The 17,032-nt window shown below is 41.1% G+C and overlaps 1 protein-coding gene across 8 annotated transcripts in view; it reads left to right on the top strand.

The window, feature by feature from the left end:
- The window catches only part of ADCY2 (adenylate cyclase 2), a 412,965-nt gene that overhangs the window by 308,280 nt on the left and 87,653 nt on the right, over positions 1–17,032 (top strand). For all 8 annotated transcript variants that reach the window (XR_006221652.1, XM_042997735.1, XM_042997720.1 and 5 more), the window contains 2 exons: positions 2,712–2,781; positions 5,833–5,930. Coding sequence is in view for 7 of the 8 variants with exons in the window: in XM_042997735.1 (XP_042853669.1) it covers positions 2,712–2,781; positions 5,833–5,930 (168 nt within the window). In the remaining variant the exon portion in view is untranslated. The remainder of the gene's footprint in view (positions 1–2,711; positions 2,782–5,832; positions 5,931–17,032) is intronic.

Raw genomic sequence — 17,032 nt, 5'->3', positions numbered from 1 at the left:
CTGACGGCAAAGCCTGCGAGAAGAATACACTCTCCTTCCTTCCGAGGAAAAGGTCAGAAGAACCCAGCACTCGTGGCTGACGAAACTCGGTGTTAAGTGTTAGGGACACAGGGAAGTGAGGCCTGGCCTGGAGCACTTCCCGTCCGCCCGCAGGACACAGGCAGGTAGGGGAAACCAGCCCTGGACCCGAGGCCCTGTTCATTCGGGAGCCGCTTTTACTTCTCTTGATATATTTCGCTCTTACTTTATTTCCAATCTGAGGTTGCCCAGAGGCACTTCGAAATTAGATTTTTCTCGCTCAATAAAGGAAAAAAAAAAGTATTTTGAATATGTTTCCTCCATACATTATTCATAGTTTGATATTCATAACGAGCACACGGTTCTGAAAATGAATGTGCTTAAAATGTATCTTCGATTTTATTTTCTGCTCTTTTTGCTGTTTAACTAACCTTTTATTTCTCCAGCCATTCTCCTTGAACGGAACAATACCATGCTTCTTGCAGCTGGTACGGTAATAAGAAATACCCAGAAAAGTCTGTTTCCCTGATAGCTAAAGCTTATGCCTTGAACCAAAAGGCATTTTTATGGTTCTCACTTTCAACGGCCATCATTTCTAGAACACATCACTGACCTCCGTGCCTCGCTGGGAAGTGCGCTGTCTGTAGCGTAGATCTGTGGGTGCGTCAGGCTCACGGCGGTGCACATGTGGTGCGAGGTTCTGGACGCAGGGCTGTCCCGGTAGACCTGGACGAATGTGCTGGTCTCCTGGGTTAACCAGTCGTTAGCCCCGATGGGAAGCGTCTGTGTACAGTTAGAGACACCCCCCCACCCCCGTCACCCAAAATCAGTAGGCGGCTGGACTTGCCGATTACAAGGCAAAGTGCAATCGTTGACTTGGCCTTCTTTCCTGGATCCTCAAATCCCTAGCCCCCAAACATACCTCAGGGAGTCGAAATCCGTAGGCCACAATGGATTGCCAAAGAACCACAGTGAGAAATTCATGTGAATCGATAAGTACTTGAACAGATACAACAGTTTTTGGAAACCTATGTAAAGCATAGTTTTATACCTAATATCCTCAAATATATATACTCTCTCTCCCTCTATATTGATATGTGGGTATAGATGTAGATATATGGTTATATGCACTTGTAGATATATGTACATATACGTTACATATACACACGTATGTACTCACTTGTAGATATATGCACATATACGTTATATATACACATGTATATACGCACTTGTAGATGTATGCACATATACATTATATATGCATTATGTATGCACACATATAATATATACACACATATCTATAATGCCTGTATACATAACTCAGCTTATTTTTTTATTAGAAAGGTATTTATTTAAGAAAACTAGGGAAGTAGGGGTGCCTGGGTGGCTCAGTCGGTTAAGCGTCCGACTTCGGCTCAGGTCACAATCTCACGGTCCGTGAGTTCGAGCCCCGCGTCAGGCTCTGTGCTGACAGCTCAGAGCCTGGAGCCTGTTTCAGATTCTGTGTCTCCCTCCCTCTCTGACCCTCCCCCATTCATGCTCTGTCTCTCTCTGTCTCAAAAATAAATAAACGTTAAAAAAAAAATTAAAAAAAAAAAAAAGAAAGAAAACTAGGGAAGTAGAAATGTAAATTCCTCCGTGTATGACCCAAACCAGCTGGTGATATATTTTGTTGGTATCGATTTCTAGATTTTTTTCTCGGCACATAGATTTCCATTTTTCCTTACATTCCTGTACTCGTGGATGTAAGAACGTGTATCTTCGTATTTCACTCAGCTTTGTTTCATCGAGTGTGCGTTTATTTTATTTCCAAGTGTGTGACCGTACCAGGCATGGATCACATGCCCGGCTTGCTTGGTGTCCCTGTTCCACTTGCAAGCGTGTAAAGCATCCTAGAGAAAAGTTTTGTCCTGAAGCTCTCTGTCTATGTCAACCGGCTTCTTGAAACCTGTTTCTAAAAGTCAATCCACGTGTCAGAATGCACACTTTCATATGATTTTTAGTTATTTTTCAACATCTGAGGGATATATATGTATTACACACGTGTTCGCATGGATATATATACTTGCATCTCCATATTATGCGAGTGGCCTGAACCGATCACTTAATGTATTAGTATTTTTGCCTATCTTTCAACACCACATTCAAACAAAACTTTTTTACTTTATGGAAATGAAAGACATGACCGTGAAAGTATTTTCAGTAAGTGTGAAAGAAGCAAGATCTTCCCTCCCGGAACTCAGAGGACACCCTAAATGGTTTTGATGCTCTCATGTATTGCTTGCTATAAACTAAGAAAAATGGTAGTTTTCTATGAACCGGATTTTCCAGGGATGAAACTACCATGTGATTTCAGTAAAATGTCAGGAAATAAATTTATCGATGTACTTGAATCTTTTTGATGGCCTATTTCCCTAGTTATTTAATTCGGGACCACGAGTTTCAGTTTGGTATGATGACTGTAATGGCCAGTTTTCCAAGGAGGGTCACTCCTAAAGAGGGGTGTCATATTTGCACATCCCCTTCTTCCTAGATTCCATATCCAGAGATCTGGCATCATGCGTTTTTTTTTAACTTCAGTTTTGGATGATTTACAATAAAGAAAGAAGGATGCCCGTTACTGTTTAAAAAGTAGTTTTTTAGCTCATTGGTTGGAGGGTTGGGTTAATGATGTTTGTCCTTTTTATTTACAGGCAGTGGCTCAAGTCTGAAGACATTCAGAGAATCTCGCTCCTGTTCTACAATAAAATACTAGAAAAAGAAGTAAGCTACTTTTTTATTCCCCCAGTCTTTTTTATCTGAAATGTGAGTTTTTAAAAATCCCTTCATGAAACTGTGCTCCTGTTTTCTGCACGAAGCACTGACATCACCTCGGACTATATCAGACCTTTTTACAGCCTTTTCTGTGTTGCTTCCATGCACAAGGTGTTGCACTGTGTGTCTTGTTACTGAGTTTCTGTCTGGCCGGGCACCCGGCTCAGCCCTGCAGGTGGCAGTGGGATCTTCAACGGGTGTGAGATACCGGGCTAAGGAGGAGACAGGAGCTAATGACTGGCTTTCTTAATGGCACATTTTCTTTTCTTTTCTTTTTTAAATGTTTGTTTTTGGAGAGAGAGACAGAGAGCAAGCAGGGAAGGGGCAGAGAGAGAGAGAGAGGGAGAGAGAGAGAAAGAATCTGTAGCAGGCTCCAGGCTCCGAGCTGTCAGCACAGAACCCGACAGGGGGCTCGAGCTCATAGACTGTGAGATCATGATCTGAGCCAAAGTCGGATGCTTAAGGAAATGAGCCACCCAGGTGCCCTTCAGTGGCACATTTTCTTAGAAAAGTTTTTAAAAGAAAATAAAACGCTTCCTGATAAATGCACAGCTTCTTTACACAAATCATTGAACAAAAATATGAGATTTACATTCAACATCTGTTTGGGAGAATTAGAAATGCCAAACTTTTAAGTGTTTGTTGCATCTAAATACTTTTGCCTTGTGACCCCTCCAGTAAGAGATATGATAGGCTCAAATAAAAAAGCCCCATGTATTTGGGCTTTACATGTTAGGCTTAACATGCATTTGCTAAAATGTATTAAGTAATTGCTACCCCCCCCAAAAAAACACCCCTCTTCTAGGTTGGTTTTATTGCATTTGCCTTTTGTTTTGTTTTGGTCTAGAGAAAGGAACAAGTTAGAGACAATTTTTATCATCCAGCTATATAATTACAGGCTTAGTTCAAACAAAAGCTACTGTATTAATGTCAGTGGTCGCCACACTGGTATTAAAATTTTGTTGAGAATATTCAGGTGATTGCTTTATGGATATTGAACAGAATAGCCACAATCCATCAGGGTTGGATTTTCTAGTTGCACCTAAACTTTCTTTTGTGTTAGCAGTCAGTAAGATCAATTGCCTGCTTCCAAGTCAACATACTGACTGCAGACAGCTTACCAAATTGATGTGTGACATAATTCATCATTACTATCGACCATTTTATCTTTGAATAACTTTAACAGATACTGATGGTTACTTATCGTTTAAATGTGAAATGATTCCTGCCTGATTCAAGTCCGTTTCCCTTATTAATACCACAAGGAAGTTCCAATTCATATCTTGACAGCCCAAAAGAAGGTGAAAGACAAGGGTGCAAGCGAGTGCAAAAATGTAATCACACTTACGCAATTATGTGAATATCGCTTCTTCACCAGCATGTAAATTATCCTATTAAGTGACAAGTAAAATATTCAAGTAAACAGAAGGCGATCGTCATCTTAAAACACAGTTCTTGCTGACATTCTCCCTGTGTGCCTATTTGTAGAAGCCAACGTTGAGGCAAATTGTAGATGCCATTGGGATGTAAGCTCCCTTCCTGTCCACCTCCCCCTAGCCTGCTCTTCTGGCCAGGAAGATGGGGTCAAAGGCAGTAAGACATAAAGCAAGAGAAACATCAGTAGACCACCCAGACACCCATCATCCCACACTGAAACCCCACAGCTCAACCCAAGGCACGTGTGCTCGAACTTCCCACGACTTGGGCACAGTCTATGCAGATACGGTGAATGCAACCTGCCGGTATTGCCAGGAGGTTTCAAGAGCGTGAGCACAAAAACTGCTCTTTCCTTTAATTTTATGAGAATACCCTCTTTTGTGAAGCAGTAGAGCCTGGTGGTTGGGACCCTGGGTTTGGGAGTCTGTCCCAATTTTTGCCATGTGCTGTGTCTCCCTGAGGATGTTAACTAGTCAGAGGGCGCCTGGGTGGTTCAGTCAGTTAAGTGGCCGACTTCGGCTCAGATCATGATCTCACAGTTCATGGGTTCGAGTCCCGCGTCGGGCTCTGTGCTGACAGCTCAGAGCCTGGAGCCTGCTTCCGATTCTGTGCCTCCCTCTCCCTCTGCCCCTCCCCAGCTCGCACTCTGTCTCTTGTCTCTCTCAAAACTAAAATAAAAAACGTTAAAAAAATTAAAAAAAAAAAAAAAGAATGTTAACCAGCCATTCTGGCCTGAAGTTCTTCACCCAAAAATAGGGACAATAATAGTTCATTCCTTAGGCGGTGGTAAGGATTAAATGAGTTGGTGCGTGTAACGCATTTAGAGTGCAGGTCACGCCATCGTCAGGGCTATATGTGACAGAGATCGCTACCACCATTATGAGTGCAGTGCTGGCTGGCTTTTCTCTGCATAACTCAAGCAGGGGGTCCCAGGCGGACAGCTACCCTGGTCAGTGTATGGTCGTGGATGTTACGGAAAGCCATGTGAACCCAGTCATTGCAGGAGAAGAGTCCATCGGCCAGGTGCACACAAGCAAAGGGAATGGTCATAGACCTAGAAGAAAACCCACCGGCCTTCTCTGTCTTGCAGATTTCCTCACTGGCTCTGAGTAGCATTGAGATAAATAATAAACATAAAACACTAAAATAAATAAAATGAGCAAACTGCATTTCCGCAGTACGCTTCAAAAGTAAAATATGTGGATAGTCGCCTGCTTTCCCCCATAGCTGTGGACATGAGACCCACAAGGGGACCCGGGCACCTGCACGCTCACAGTGATGCCACCAGTTCCCTCACTGGTCCCTGTGGTCAGGTGCTGTCTTTCCTTGCTGGTCAGTTTTTCTCATAAAAATCCTGGTGTTGGGGGGAGAAACGCTTTCACAGCCCAGCTGGAGGGAGGAAGCACTCATTGCCAGCGATGAACGGCTGTGTCCCTGGCTTGTTTCTCGGCACATCATAACTTAGGAGTCTGATACATGAAAACAGGTACAGGTAGGCTGCTGGCTGATTGTTTCAGCCCCTCCCAGAGAATGTCACTCATGGTTTCCTTCTTGTCCCCTCAGTACCGAGCCACCGCACTGCCAGCGTTCAAGTATTACGTGACCTGCGCGTGTCTCATATTGTTCTGCATTTTTATCGTGCAGATTCTGGTATTACCCAAGTAAGTACATGTGGTTCTCCCCTGGGACTCTCACTGGGTGCACCTTTCTACCGGAGCTACTTATACCAAAGGATAAGAGAGGATGCAGATTTCCAAACAGAGGGAATGTGGGGAGGGGGCAGTGAAGCTAAGTGGCTCCCGTGTGTCATGCTTAGTTACAATGAGACTGGATTTTCAAAATGGACATATCGATTCACTATTTATAGGGATTTAAAAAAATAAATTTAACCTTCTTACTTTGATTTCCGTATTAGTCTGGTGCCCAGTGTAAGACACGTAGCCCAAGAAACTTTACCCAGAAAGAGATAAATGTCTAGATGTTGTTTCTAATAAATAAATACCGTCGTTATGTTATAACTGTCGTTATATTAAAAGGACAGCACCCACTCTGAACACACTTTACGTACCTGTCCGTTCGGATTCTACCTTCTTCTTCCTGAAGTCCACCCTCTGCCACCCTTTCAGCTTGTTATAGGGTCACTGTCCAGCTCACCCCTCCCAGGAGACACCTGGGGACAGAGGGGAGAAACTGAGCAAGCCAGATTTCGCACTTTGGGGTGGACTTCTGGTCCCATCCGTTGGTGAAAATCCAGTCACCTGGGATTGCTAGATTGCCTTTCTCTCACACCTTCTTACTGAGTGCAACACGAGTCAACCAACTGTCTCTGAGGTGATGGATTCGTTCTCATTCTATGGTCTAAGAGAAAAGAAGAAAACAAAACTCTTGTCCGTTTGTCAATAATTGGGGATATAGAAACTTTTAAGACAAATCTGCTGCTGCTTATCGCAATTTTGTAAAAGCCAAAGCAACCGTTTTCAACCCAGTCTGACCTAGTTGCGTGTTTGCGTTCGACTTCAGCAGCGTTTGTGGGCAACTTGACTTGCCGAGACTGAACTGCATTTTGTCTCATCAGGGTGTTGCAGAAAGTAGAGAGAAACGATCCTCCTTTCCCCTCTGTACCCCAGAGGACGTTCTTCCGGGCTCTAAGCCAATACGAAGGCATTTATGGAAGTAATAACAAGTCACAGTATCACTCACACATGCACATTCCAAGCTGTCTGCCTCCTTTTAGAAGAGGTTCCTAGTGACTTTCCCTCCCTCCCCAACCCCCCATAAATTAGCGTTGAAATACAAGGGCCAAATGAGCGCTTCTTCTGGGCTTACAGAATCTTCCGTGAAAGTTCCCCACGTCAACACATCCGTTTCCCACTCCGAAGAAAAGGTAACAAATTAAGCTGCTTCTGAGCTCCAGGCCTGTGCTGCTTGGGAGAGAAAACGCAGCCTGCACACCCAAAGCCTACTGACTGATAGAGCCGAAGGGCATTAAAAAAGTATATAGGTGAAACAAATATTACCAAGGGAAGTGGGCTCTTATTTTTACTATTAAGTAGAAAAATTCTTTCATTTTTCTACATCTTCCTATTGGATGAGTACTTTTTATTTTTTCTATATCATAATTAAGACAGGGTTTATCACTCACTGGAAGGAATTAGGAGAAAGGAAAGTGACTAGGACGTTTTTTCTTTTTTAACCATCCGTTTTCGTACTATGCAAAGTAATTCTTTTTCATAGTATGCATTTGGGTTTTTTTCTTTATTTTTATTCAAGAATAACTAACATACGGTGTTCTATGAGTTTCAGGTGCACAACATAATGATTCAACAACTCTGTAATTACTCAGTGCCCATCACGCTAGGTGTACTCAATCCCCTTCCCCCATTTCGCCCATCCCCCGCTTTCCCCTGGACAGCCGCCGGTTTGTCCTTTGTATTTAAGTCTGGTTTTTTTTTGTCTGTTTTTTTCTTTGTTAGTTTGTTTTGTCTTTTAAATTCTACATAGGAGTAAAATCATATGGTATTTGTTTTTCTCTGACTGACTTATTTTACTTAGCCTCTAGCTCCATCCGTGTTGTGACAAACGGCAAGATTTTTTTATGCATGAATAACACTCCATTGTACATGTACCACATCTTTCTCCCTTCATCTACCGACGGACACTTGGGCGGCTTCTGTATCTTGGCTATTGTAGACAATGCTGCAGTAAACACAGGGCTGTGTACATCTTCTCAAATTAATTTGGTTTGTTCTCTTTGAGAAAAAGCAACCCCAGAGCCCTGTTGGCAATGCAAACTGGTGCAGCCACTCTGGCAAACAGTATGCAGGTTTCTCAAACAATTCAAAATAGATCTACCCTATGACCCAGCAATCCACTACTGGGACACTTTATTTTTTTAAAAAAAATTTTTTTTAACGTTTATTTATTTTTGAGACAGAGAGAGACAGAGCATGAACAGGGGAGGAGCAGAGAGAGAGGGAGACACAGAATCTGAAACAGGCTCCAGGCTCTGAGCTGTCAGCACAGAGCCCGACGCGGGGCTCGAACTCACGGACCGTGAGATCATGACCTGAGCTGAAGTCGGACGCTTAACCGACCGAGCCACCCAGGCGCCCCATTACTGGGACACTTTAAAAGATGATGCCAAAGAAGCCAGAAACTTCCAGGGACCAAGGAAAATAATTTGTGGGATTGCACTTTTCAGAGAGCATCGGGGAGATGTCTTCTGTCTCTGCTTTTCTTTTCTTACCTCTCTTCTGTTGTGCTGTATCTTTAAGAGGATCCACGGAAGTTCGTTGTCTCAGGCATCATCACCAATTATTAGTGGGTTTCTCTTGAGCAACAAGTTGGATTTTGAGCCGGAACATTTTGAAATCTGTGCTGGTTTGCACTTCCCTCTTTGTGTTGGCAGTTGGAGAGCTCAGGGTAGGTCCGCGGGCTCCACTGAGGGAGAGTGGAGACTGGAACTTTCTGTGGTTGTTTCGTATTACATTTATATTATATTATGTTTATGTTGTATTATAATGCCCTCTTATTTTCATGCTAGTGTCCTCATGTTTCTTTCTTTTTTCTTTTTAAACGATTCTTCTTGTGAAGTATTTCAAAGATACAGAAAAGTACAGAGCGTAAAACAATAAACACGCATGTGCACGCGATCCAGGCGGTACAAATTTGATCCTATGATATGTTTACTGTAGATAAGTTTCTGTGATCTTGAAGCTGTCATTGTTTGGGTATACTTCCTGTGAGCAGCATCGATTTTTATTTTGGTTTTTATTTATTCGATCTGATATTTTTTCGGTATTAATGTGATTTGATTCCACTTGTGTTTGATTTTATTGCTGATGTATGTGGACTCACTTCTGCCATCTTACATTTCAATTACCTTGCCTTTCTTGGTGTACTTCCCCACTTCCTAACTTCTAAAGGATTGATTCAGTTTTCTTTGTTCTGTTCTTTTCCTTTACTAGTTAATCTCTCTCTCTCTCTTCCTTGTGCACATGTGTCCTCTCTCTCTTCTCTCTCTGTCTCTCTCTCTCTCTCTCTCTATATATATATATATATACACACACACAGATATATACACACACATAGTTATATACAGCATACATATCTAAAATGTATGTACTTATGTAACCACATATGTATATAACTGTATGTATATAACATACAGTTTTCATTCAATATATTCTGAAGTCAATCATTGTATCTTGTACATAATTATTTCTTAGAGATTTTGTTCCAGATAATTATAGTCAGTATTGATTTAGATTTGCTCTTGTTCTTTACCAGCTTATTTCTTCATCAATTTTTTTTAGTTTATTTACTTATTTTGAGAGAGAAAGAGAGAGAGAGCAAAAGCAGGGAGGGGCAGAAAAAGAGGGAGAGAGAGAATCCCAAGCGGGCTCAGCACTATCAGAACAGAAATTGAGGCAGAGCTGGATTTCACAAACTGTGAGATCATGACCTGAGCTGAAATCAAGAGTCAGATGCTTAAGCAGCTGAGCCACCCAGGTGCCCCATCAATGCCTTTTTTTAATTACAGCATAATTAACATATGTCATATTAGCTTCAGGTGTACAATATAATCATTCAAAAATTATACACATTTGTCAGTGCTTATCTGGTGTACTCTTTTTTTTTTTTTTTAATGCTTATTTGAGAGGGAGAGAGAGAGCACGAATGGGTTAGGGGCAGAAAGGGAGGGACGCACAGAATCCAAAGCAGGCTCCGGGCTCTGAGCTGTCAGCACAGAGCCTGACACAGGGCTCAAACTCACAAACTGCAAGATCATAACCTGAGCTGAAGTCAAATGCTTAACCAACTGAGCCACCCAGGTGCCCCCTTTCCTGGTATACTCTTAAATCCCTTTATTTATTTCACCATCTTTTAAAAAGTTATTTCTTCAAGTGTCTCTTCTTGCTGATATATATCATTTATTACCTCTTTTATTAAGGTCTGTGGGTAGCATTAGCACCTACTTTTTTCTTTATATTAAAATATTTTTACCTACCTTTTTCACATTTGCTCTTCAATAGTAGTTTAACTGGGTATAAAATTCTAAGTTAACTCATTTTCCCTTACTATTATGATGATGATAGCACATCAATTTCAGCAGCTGTTGTTGCTAATGAAATGTTTTCTGTCAATCCCATTATATTCCTTTTTAGATAATTTGTCTTTACTCCATGTGTGCTTCCCAGCCCCCTGCAAACTTCACTATATTATTTCCCAATGTATATTTGTTCTTATTTACCTGAGTGACTAGGTGTGATTTTTCAATCTCAAGATTCATATTTCTACTTAGTTCTTGGAAGTTCTAACATTATCACCTTATGTATTCTTCTATCCTTACTTTTTCCTCCTGAAATCTTATTAATTGTATATTGTGTTATTATGTTTACTGGGTCTTAAAATTTTTCCTCCAAGTTTACACTTATTTCATTGTGCTGCAGTCATTCTGGCAATTTCCTCATCCACATCGCGTGTATAATTTCAATGATTATTTTATATCTAAGAAGTCTATTTGTTCTTTTTAAAATCTGAATTTCTTTGTAATTCTGTATTTTACTAAGGATTCCTTTTTTTTCTTTTCCTTTATTAGTATCATAAATATATTGCATGAAAATAGCACTTCCTTCATTCTGTTATGATGGTGTATAAATGCATGAATTCTGCTGTGTGATATATCTTTTGACTCATAGTGACATGCCTCCTTGGATTGTATGTAATTTTAACTGTGAGCTCACCAGCATCCAGGGTTTGGGTCCATGGTGATCTCATACTCTGAGTTGCAAAGGCATTATTACGATATGTTTTTCAGTCTCCACAAGCTGTCTCTGGGGTTCACTAGTTCAAGTCAAAGCATTTTGTTAAAGTAAGGTCAAGGTCCAAGGCCCTTCACTACACAAGGGGTTAGTGCATTTGACTAACCCCTTAGCATGGATCTCATTTCAGGATGACTCTGTTTCCACTCATCACCCTAGTTAGTCAACTTCCCTGAAAATTATCAGCCTGGTGGGCATAGTTTTTGTTTCTTATTTCTTGGTAGGATAGCACTTCATGGCTTCTGACTTTATTCAAGAGTTCAGTTCCAATTTCCCGTCAATAAAATGCCTGAGAGCATCCCTACTTTGCATAGCATAGACATTAAATCTCACACTCCAAGGCACGTATAAGCCCCTGGTTCCTCCTGGGCTGTTTTTCATCAATACCCCTACACACTCTGCTTTTAAATACTCTCTGTGTATTTAGTATTTTCTCTTCCTTGATAATGAGTTTATCTATCTAAAAATAATAATTTTGTTATACTTTATGAAGAATTTTCATTGGGATAATGATGCTTCTCACTTCTAATATGACCTCATTTATTTATTAATGCTCTGACCTCTTATTTTTTCTGTTTTATTTTGGGGAAACTACCTCATATTTTTTGAAAAAAAAGGACTAAAATAACTAATGAATGAAGGAATGAATGAGTGCATGAATAATTAACAGTAGAGGAATTTTTGACCTTGAAGGGATCAGTAAGGGGGAAGATTTGGCCTAAAAGAGGGCCTTGCCTTATGTCATCCCTCTTTGGCACGTAATCTTGAATCTGGCTCTAGTCTCAGAATTTAAATAGTTGTAATTAAATTATTAATTGGCTTCTCTTTTTTAGGCTGAGTCTCTCATTTCTGTCTGCCTTATATAATAACTTTATCAGAAATGTAAGCTGCTTTTCGAAGACCAAAAATGATCAAGCCTGAATTGTTTTTGCAATTTTTAGTAGTTTCATTAATCTTATCTTCCAAACTAAATACATTAAACCAGGCATAGGCAATTGTTACAATAAGAATGATTTTTTTCCTAATAAAGGTTAGTTAAATATCAGTGTGTTTCATTAGCCCAAGTTAAATTAAGAATAGTGGTATTTTACTTAAGCAAAATTAGTAGCAAAATTATAAACTTAAATATGTGAGATCTATTATTTCTATTGAGATTCTTTGATAATTATTCCATGACTCATTTCAGTAATCAGTGCTCATTAATTCTTTAATACTCATTTCAAAAGAGTCACTTTCATTTTGGTTTTATCTCCAAGAAGGAAAAGAAAAATTGGAGGAAGTTTAATGGTAGAATCATTCATGTCCATTGAAAGTAGATTTTATTTTCAGGCGCCTGGGTGGCTCCGTTGGTTGAGCAGCCAACTCTTGATTTTGGCTCAGGTCCTGATCCCAAGATCATGAGATTGAGCCCTTTGTGACACTTCACACTGAGTGTGATGCCTGCTTGGGATCCTCTCCCTCTCCCCACCCCCCCCCCCCCACATGCTCTTTCAAAAAAAAAGTGAACTTTTTCTTTGGTGGTTTCAAATATTAGATACTATGACACCAAACTCCTCCCCATGAGTGGGTATGAATCTTAGAGGAATGAAAGGAAGGGGGAGAAAGGGGGGATACACAGAGAAGGAAGAAGGAGGGAAGGAAGGAAGGAAGGAAGGAAGGAAGGAAGGAAGGAAGGAAGGAAGGAAGGAAAAATGGAAGTAAGGAAGAAAGGAAGGAAGGGAGGGAGGAAGGAAGAGGAAAGAGGGGAAGGGGAGGGAGATCATTCTCACGGTCCAAGATAAATGAACCCTATGGCTTTTACGGAGATGAACGATACCCAGCTGCGGATTCAGGTCATCTGAAAGTAAGAAAATACCCACAGTGAGTAGCTTGAATGTGAGTTAGCAGTTTAATTTCTTCCCCATTAATAAAAAGGCCAGAGGCAGTATGGTGCTCTGTCCTTTGGGTTCTTTGGGGGGCCTGGATCCCTCCAGCACACATTCCTACTTTCATTAGACTTGGTTCCTCATCTTCATTCTCTAAGATGGCAACACACATTCTGAGCAACCTGATGGAGGAACAGACTCAGAAGCAGAGGGCAGAAAACACTCATTACTGCCCTCTCTTGAGGAAACTTCCCAGCAGCTACCTCATGACCCTTTGGTTTATAACCCAAGGCAGATCTTAATCACATGCTCAAACCTGGCTCCAAGGGGAGCTAGAATTTGTAGCCTTCAGTGTGTACAACAGAGGGCCTGTCTAAAAATTGTTACCATCGTGAAAAAAATGGAATTCATGAAAACCTCTGTTCTCTCCAGGAATGAAAACAGATTTGTGTTGCAGTTAGCTGAATGCCACTGGTGTGGTAAGAAACGAGCGATAACAATAAAAGTGGAACCGAGCGTGTTTTCACTCAATAAAACAGGCCATGTACCTTTACTTCATGCCTATTCTGAGCATTTGTTATAGAAATAGAAATTCACAACAGAAGCACACACGCAGCCGAACATTTGTGGAATCATTCAGCAGGAGATTTTGAGCTGTCACATACCAAGCACAGTGAGAGATGCTAGGAAAGCATCAGGAGCCCCCGAAATGCCTTTTCTCTCATATAACTTACATTTTATTAGGACATATGACAATAATGTAATAAACAAATACATATACAATAATTCAGTGGTGATATGCTTTTAAGAAAAATAAGACACAGTAGAACACTACGGAGCAGTGGAAGGTGATATTTCCATTTCTTTTTATGTTTTTATTTTACTTTTGAGAGAGAGAGTGCCAGCAGGGGAGGGACAGAGAGAGAGACACAGAATCTGAAGCAGGCTCCAGGCCCTGAGCTGTTGGCACAGAGCCTGACATGGGGCTCGAACTCACGAACCGTGAGATCATGGCCTGAGTTGAAGTTGGACACTTAACTGACTGAGCCACTCAGGCACCCTGGAAGGTGGTATTTCAGATGAGGGTGATCAGGGAAAGCATCACTGATTAAATAACATTAAAGCAGAGGCCCGAGTGAATTGAAATGGGAATTCTGTGGATATCTGGCAGAATGTTCTAGATGATAGGAGCCACAGTGTGTTCAAGGAGGAGAGTGAGCCAGGTGAGCACTGTGGAGGATGGGGTCAGAGGAGCAGTGTGAAGACAGGTGTTGGCTCTCACAGGCTACTGGGAGAACATTAGGTATAATGCGCCAGGAAGCCCTGGAAGGTTCTCAGCCGAGGATGTGATCTGGCTACATTTAGAAGCATTGTTTTTGCTGCGCTACAGGGGAGGGGGGCTGGAAGTAGGAAGCCCAGTTAAGATGACGGTTGGTACTGGAGTAGCAGTGCAGGTGGTAAAAAGTGGTCAAATTCTGGAGTATCTCATGAAGAGTGATGGAGACAAGTCTTGCCATTGGATGAGATGTGGAGAATAAGAGAAAGCGGAGTTCTGTGAGATTTTTGTTTTGGTGTTGGTTTTGGTTTTTGGCCTGAGCAATTGGGAAAATGGGGTTGCCATTTACAGGGAGGAAGCATCCTGGGGAAGGAGCAGGTCAGGGAGAGACGTGAATCAAGGGCTCAGTTCTGGGCATCAAAGACATGTGTGTGCATCTTAGACAAGTGATGGAGCTTCACGGAGGGAGGGAATGTGCGAGTCCTGGAGGGTTCATGGAGGAGCTAGGGTTGAAGTCATAATTCGGAAAACCCAGCGCATACGTAATATTTAAATCCCTTGGTTAGGATGGGCTCACGTAAGAAATGAGTGTAGAAAGAGAAGACGGACCTTCTGGGGAATAGTATGTCTTAAACTTCAAATCTTCACCCCTTCTTGTCGCTGTGATGTAGAAGTTTTTGCTCTGCCAAAAACAACGCCGCCTCCCGTTTCCCACATCATACGACTTGAAGCGGCCAGAACATCTCAAAGTTGCTGCAAAGTCCTATCATCAGAGAAAGGCTACTGTGATCTGTAATGGTGATGAATATTTCAGTGTCTTTTCTCCTTTTCATTTTTTTTTTACCAAATTCCCTTTCATTTTGAAGTTCTGTCACCTATCACTTAAAAGAGAGAGAGATAAAGGGATGTGTATTACTTCATGCTAACTTATAGTTAGAAGAAAAGCCTTCTTTCCTGAGTTCTTTCCTTGCCGAACCCCACGTAACAGGTGCAAACAGGGCACTGATGGGAGAATCCACATCATTTTTGCGGGGAGGAGTGAGGGCAACAAGGGAGGAGGGACATGAAAGTCATCCCATTAAATGGAATTCAAGGTGAAGATACCATTATTTACTTATAGAAATAGTTTACAATTCATATAACTTTTAGATATTGGGGGACATATATATATTCCTGCTGGATTTTTCCTGTCTGCAAATGTGTTTCCTCATCCGTGTCACGACCACCTGCGAGCAATACACCGACTAGAAAAAAACCAGAAAGGAAAAAGGACCTTGTCTCAAATCAGCCTTTTCCATATATGGTCACAATACACTTGATTAAAGTGCCAAAGTCAAGAATTATCACTAAAAAAGCATAGTTCTTTTTGCCTTGTGACAGGGAAGAGTCAAGTTTGCTTTTCAGGGAGCATATAAATCATTTATGCTTGTGCATTAAAGAGAAACAGCTAAGCGAAATTAGTCAGAGAAAGACAGATATCATCTGACTTCACTCATATGAGGACTTTAAGATACAAAACAGATGAACACAAGGGAAGGGAAGCAAAAATAATGTAAAAACAGGGAGGGAGACAAAACATACGAGACTCTTAAATATGGAGGACAAACTGAGGCTTCCTGGAGGGGTTGTGGGAGGGGGGAGGGGCTGAATGGGTCACAGGCCTTAAGGAATCGACTGCTGAAATCATAGTTGCACTGTATGCTAACTAACTTCGATGCAAATTAAAAAAAATAAATTAAATAAAAATTTTTTAAAAAAGAAATCATCAAAAAAAGAATAAATCAGTCATCCAAAGTAAAAAAAAAAAAAAAAGAAACCGCTTTGCAACTAGAATGTTAAAGTTGATTATGTGACACAAACATCTTGGTATGTTTAATGAGTTTGAACATGGTTTTGAAAGAGTGGGCAGGATAAATGATTATAATTAAGAGCTTTTGGCCAGCCATTACTTTGTCTCATGGGATTTCTTGTTCCCTGGGATGACAGGTGCTTCCATCTGAACACAAATGCCAGTGTGCTGTGAACTTGAACACTGGACAGCCACAGGTCTGAGCCACTCTGAGTCTGAGTCTCGGGCTGTGACATCGTGTTCTCTGTACCAGACCATATCATCTACAAATTCAGACAACCTCTTCCTTTCCAATGTGATGCCCTTTATTTCATTTTCTTGCCTAACTTCCCTGACTGGAAGCCTCAGGGTAATTTCAATAGAAGTAGTCATAGCACAGATATATTCCTGTTCATGATCTTAGGAGGAAAACATTCAGCAATTCATCATTAAGTATGATGTCATCTGTGGGTTTTTCACAGTTGCCTTAATCAAGATAAAGGAAATCCCCTTTTAATGTTAGTTTGTTGAGAGTTTTTATAACAAAAGGGTTTCAGATTTTGTCTAACGCTTTTCTATAGCTACTGAGACGATCGTGTGGGGTTCTTGTCCTTTATTAATGTAGTGTATTATATTGATTGATTTTCAGATATTACACCGACCTTGCATTACTCAGGTAAATCCCTCTCGGTCATGTTATAGAATCCTTTTTTATATGTGACTAGCTTCAGTTTGCCGATATTTTGCCAATGTTCTTGTATCTATACTTCTAAGAGATACCAGTCTGCGTTTTGTTTCCTTGTGAGATAGCTTTCTCCGATATTGGCTCCAAGGTGATACTGACCCGATAGAATGAGAACATGTTCCATCCTTTTCACTTTCCGGAAGCGTTTGTGGAAACGACAGTAAAAACCCTTCTGTACGTGTTTTGTAGAAACCACCAGTGAAGCCATCTGGGCATGCACTTTTC

The sequence above is a fragment of the Panthera tigris genome, chromosome A1 (genome assembly GCF_018350195.1).
Source record: "Panthera tigris isolate Pti1 chromosome A1, P.tigris_Pti1_mat1.1, whole genome shotgun sequence".
Classification (NCBI taxonomy): Eukaryota; Metazoa; Chordata; class Mammalia; order Carnivora; family Felidae; genus Panthera; species Panthera tigris.
This window is presented reverse-complemented; position numbering and strand designations above follow the sequence as displayed.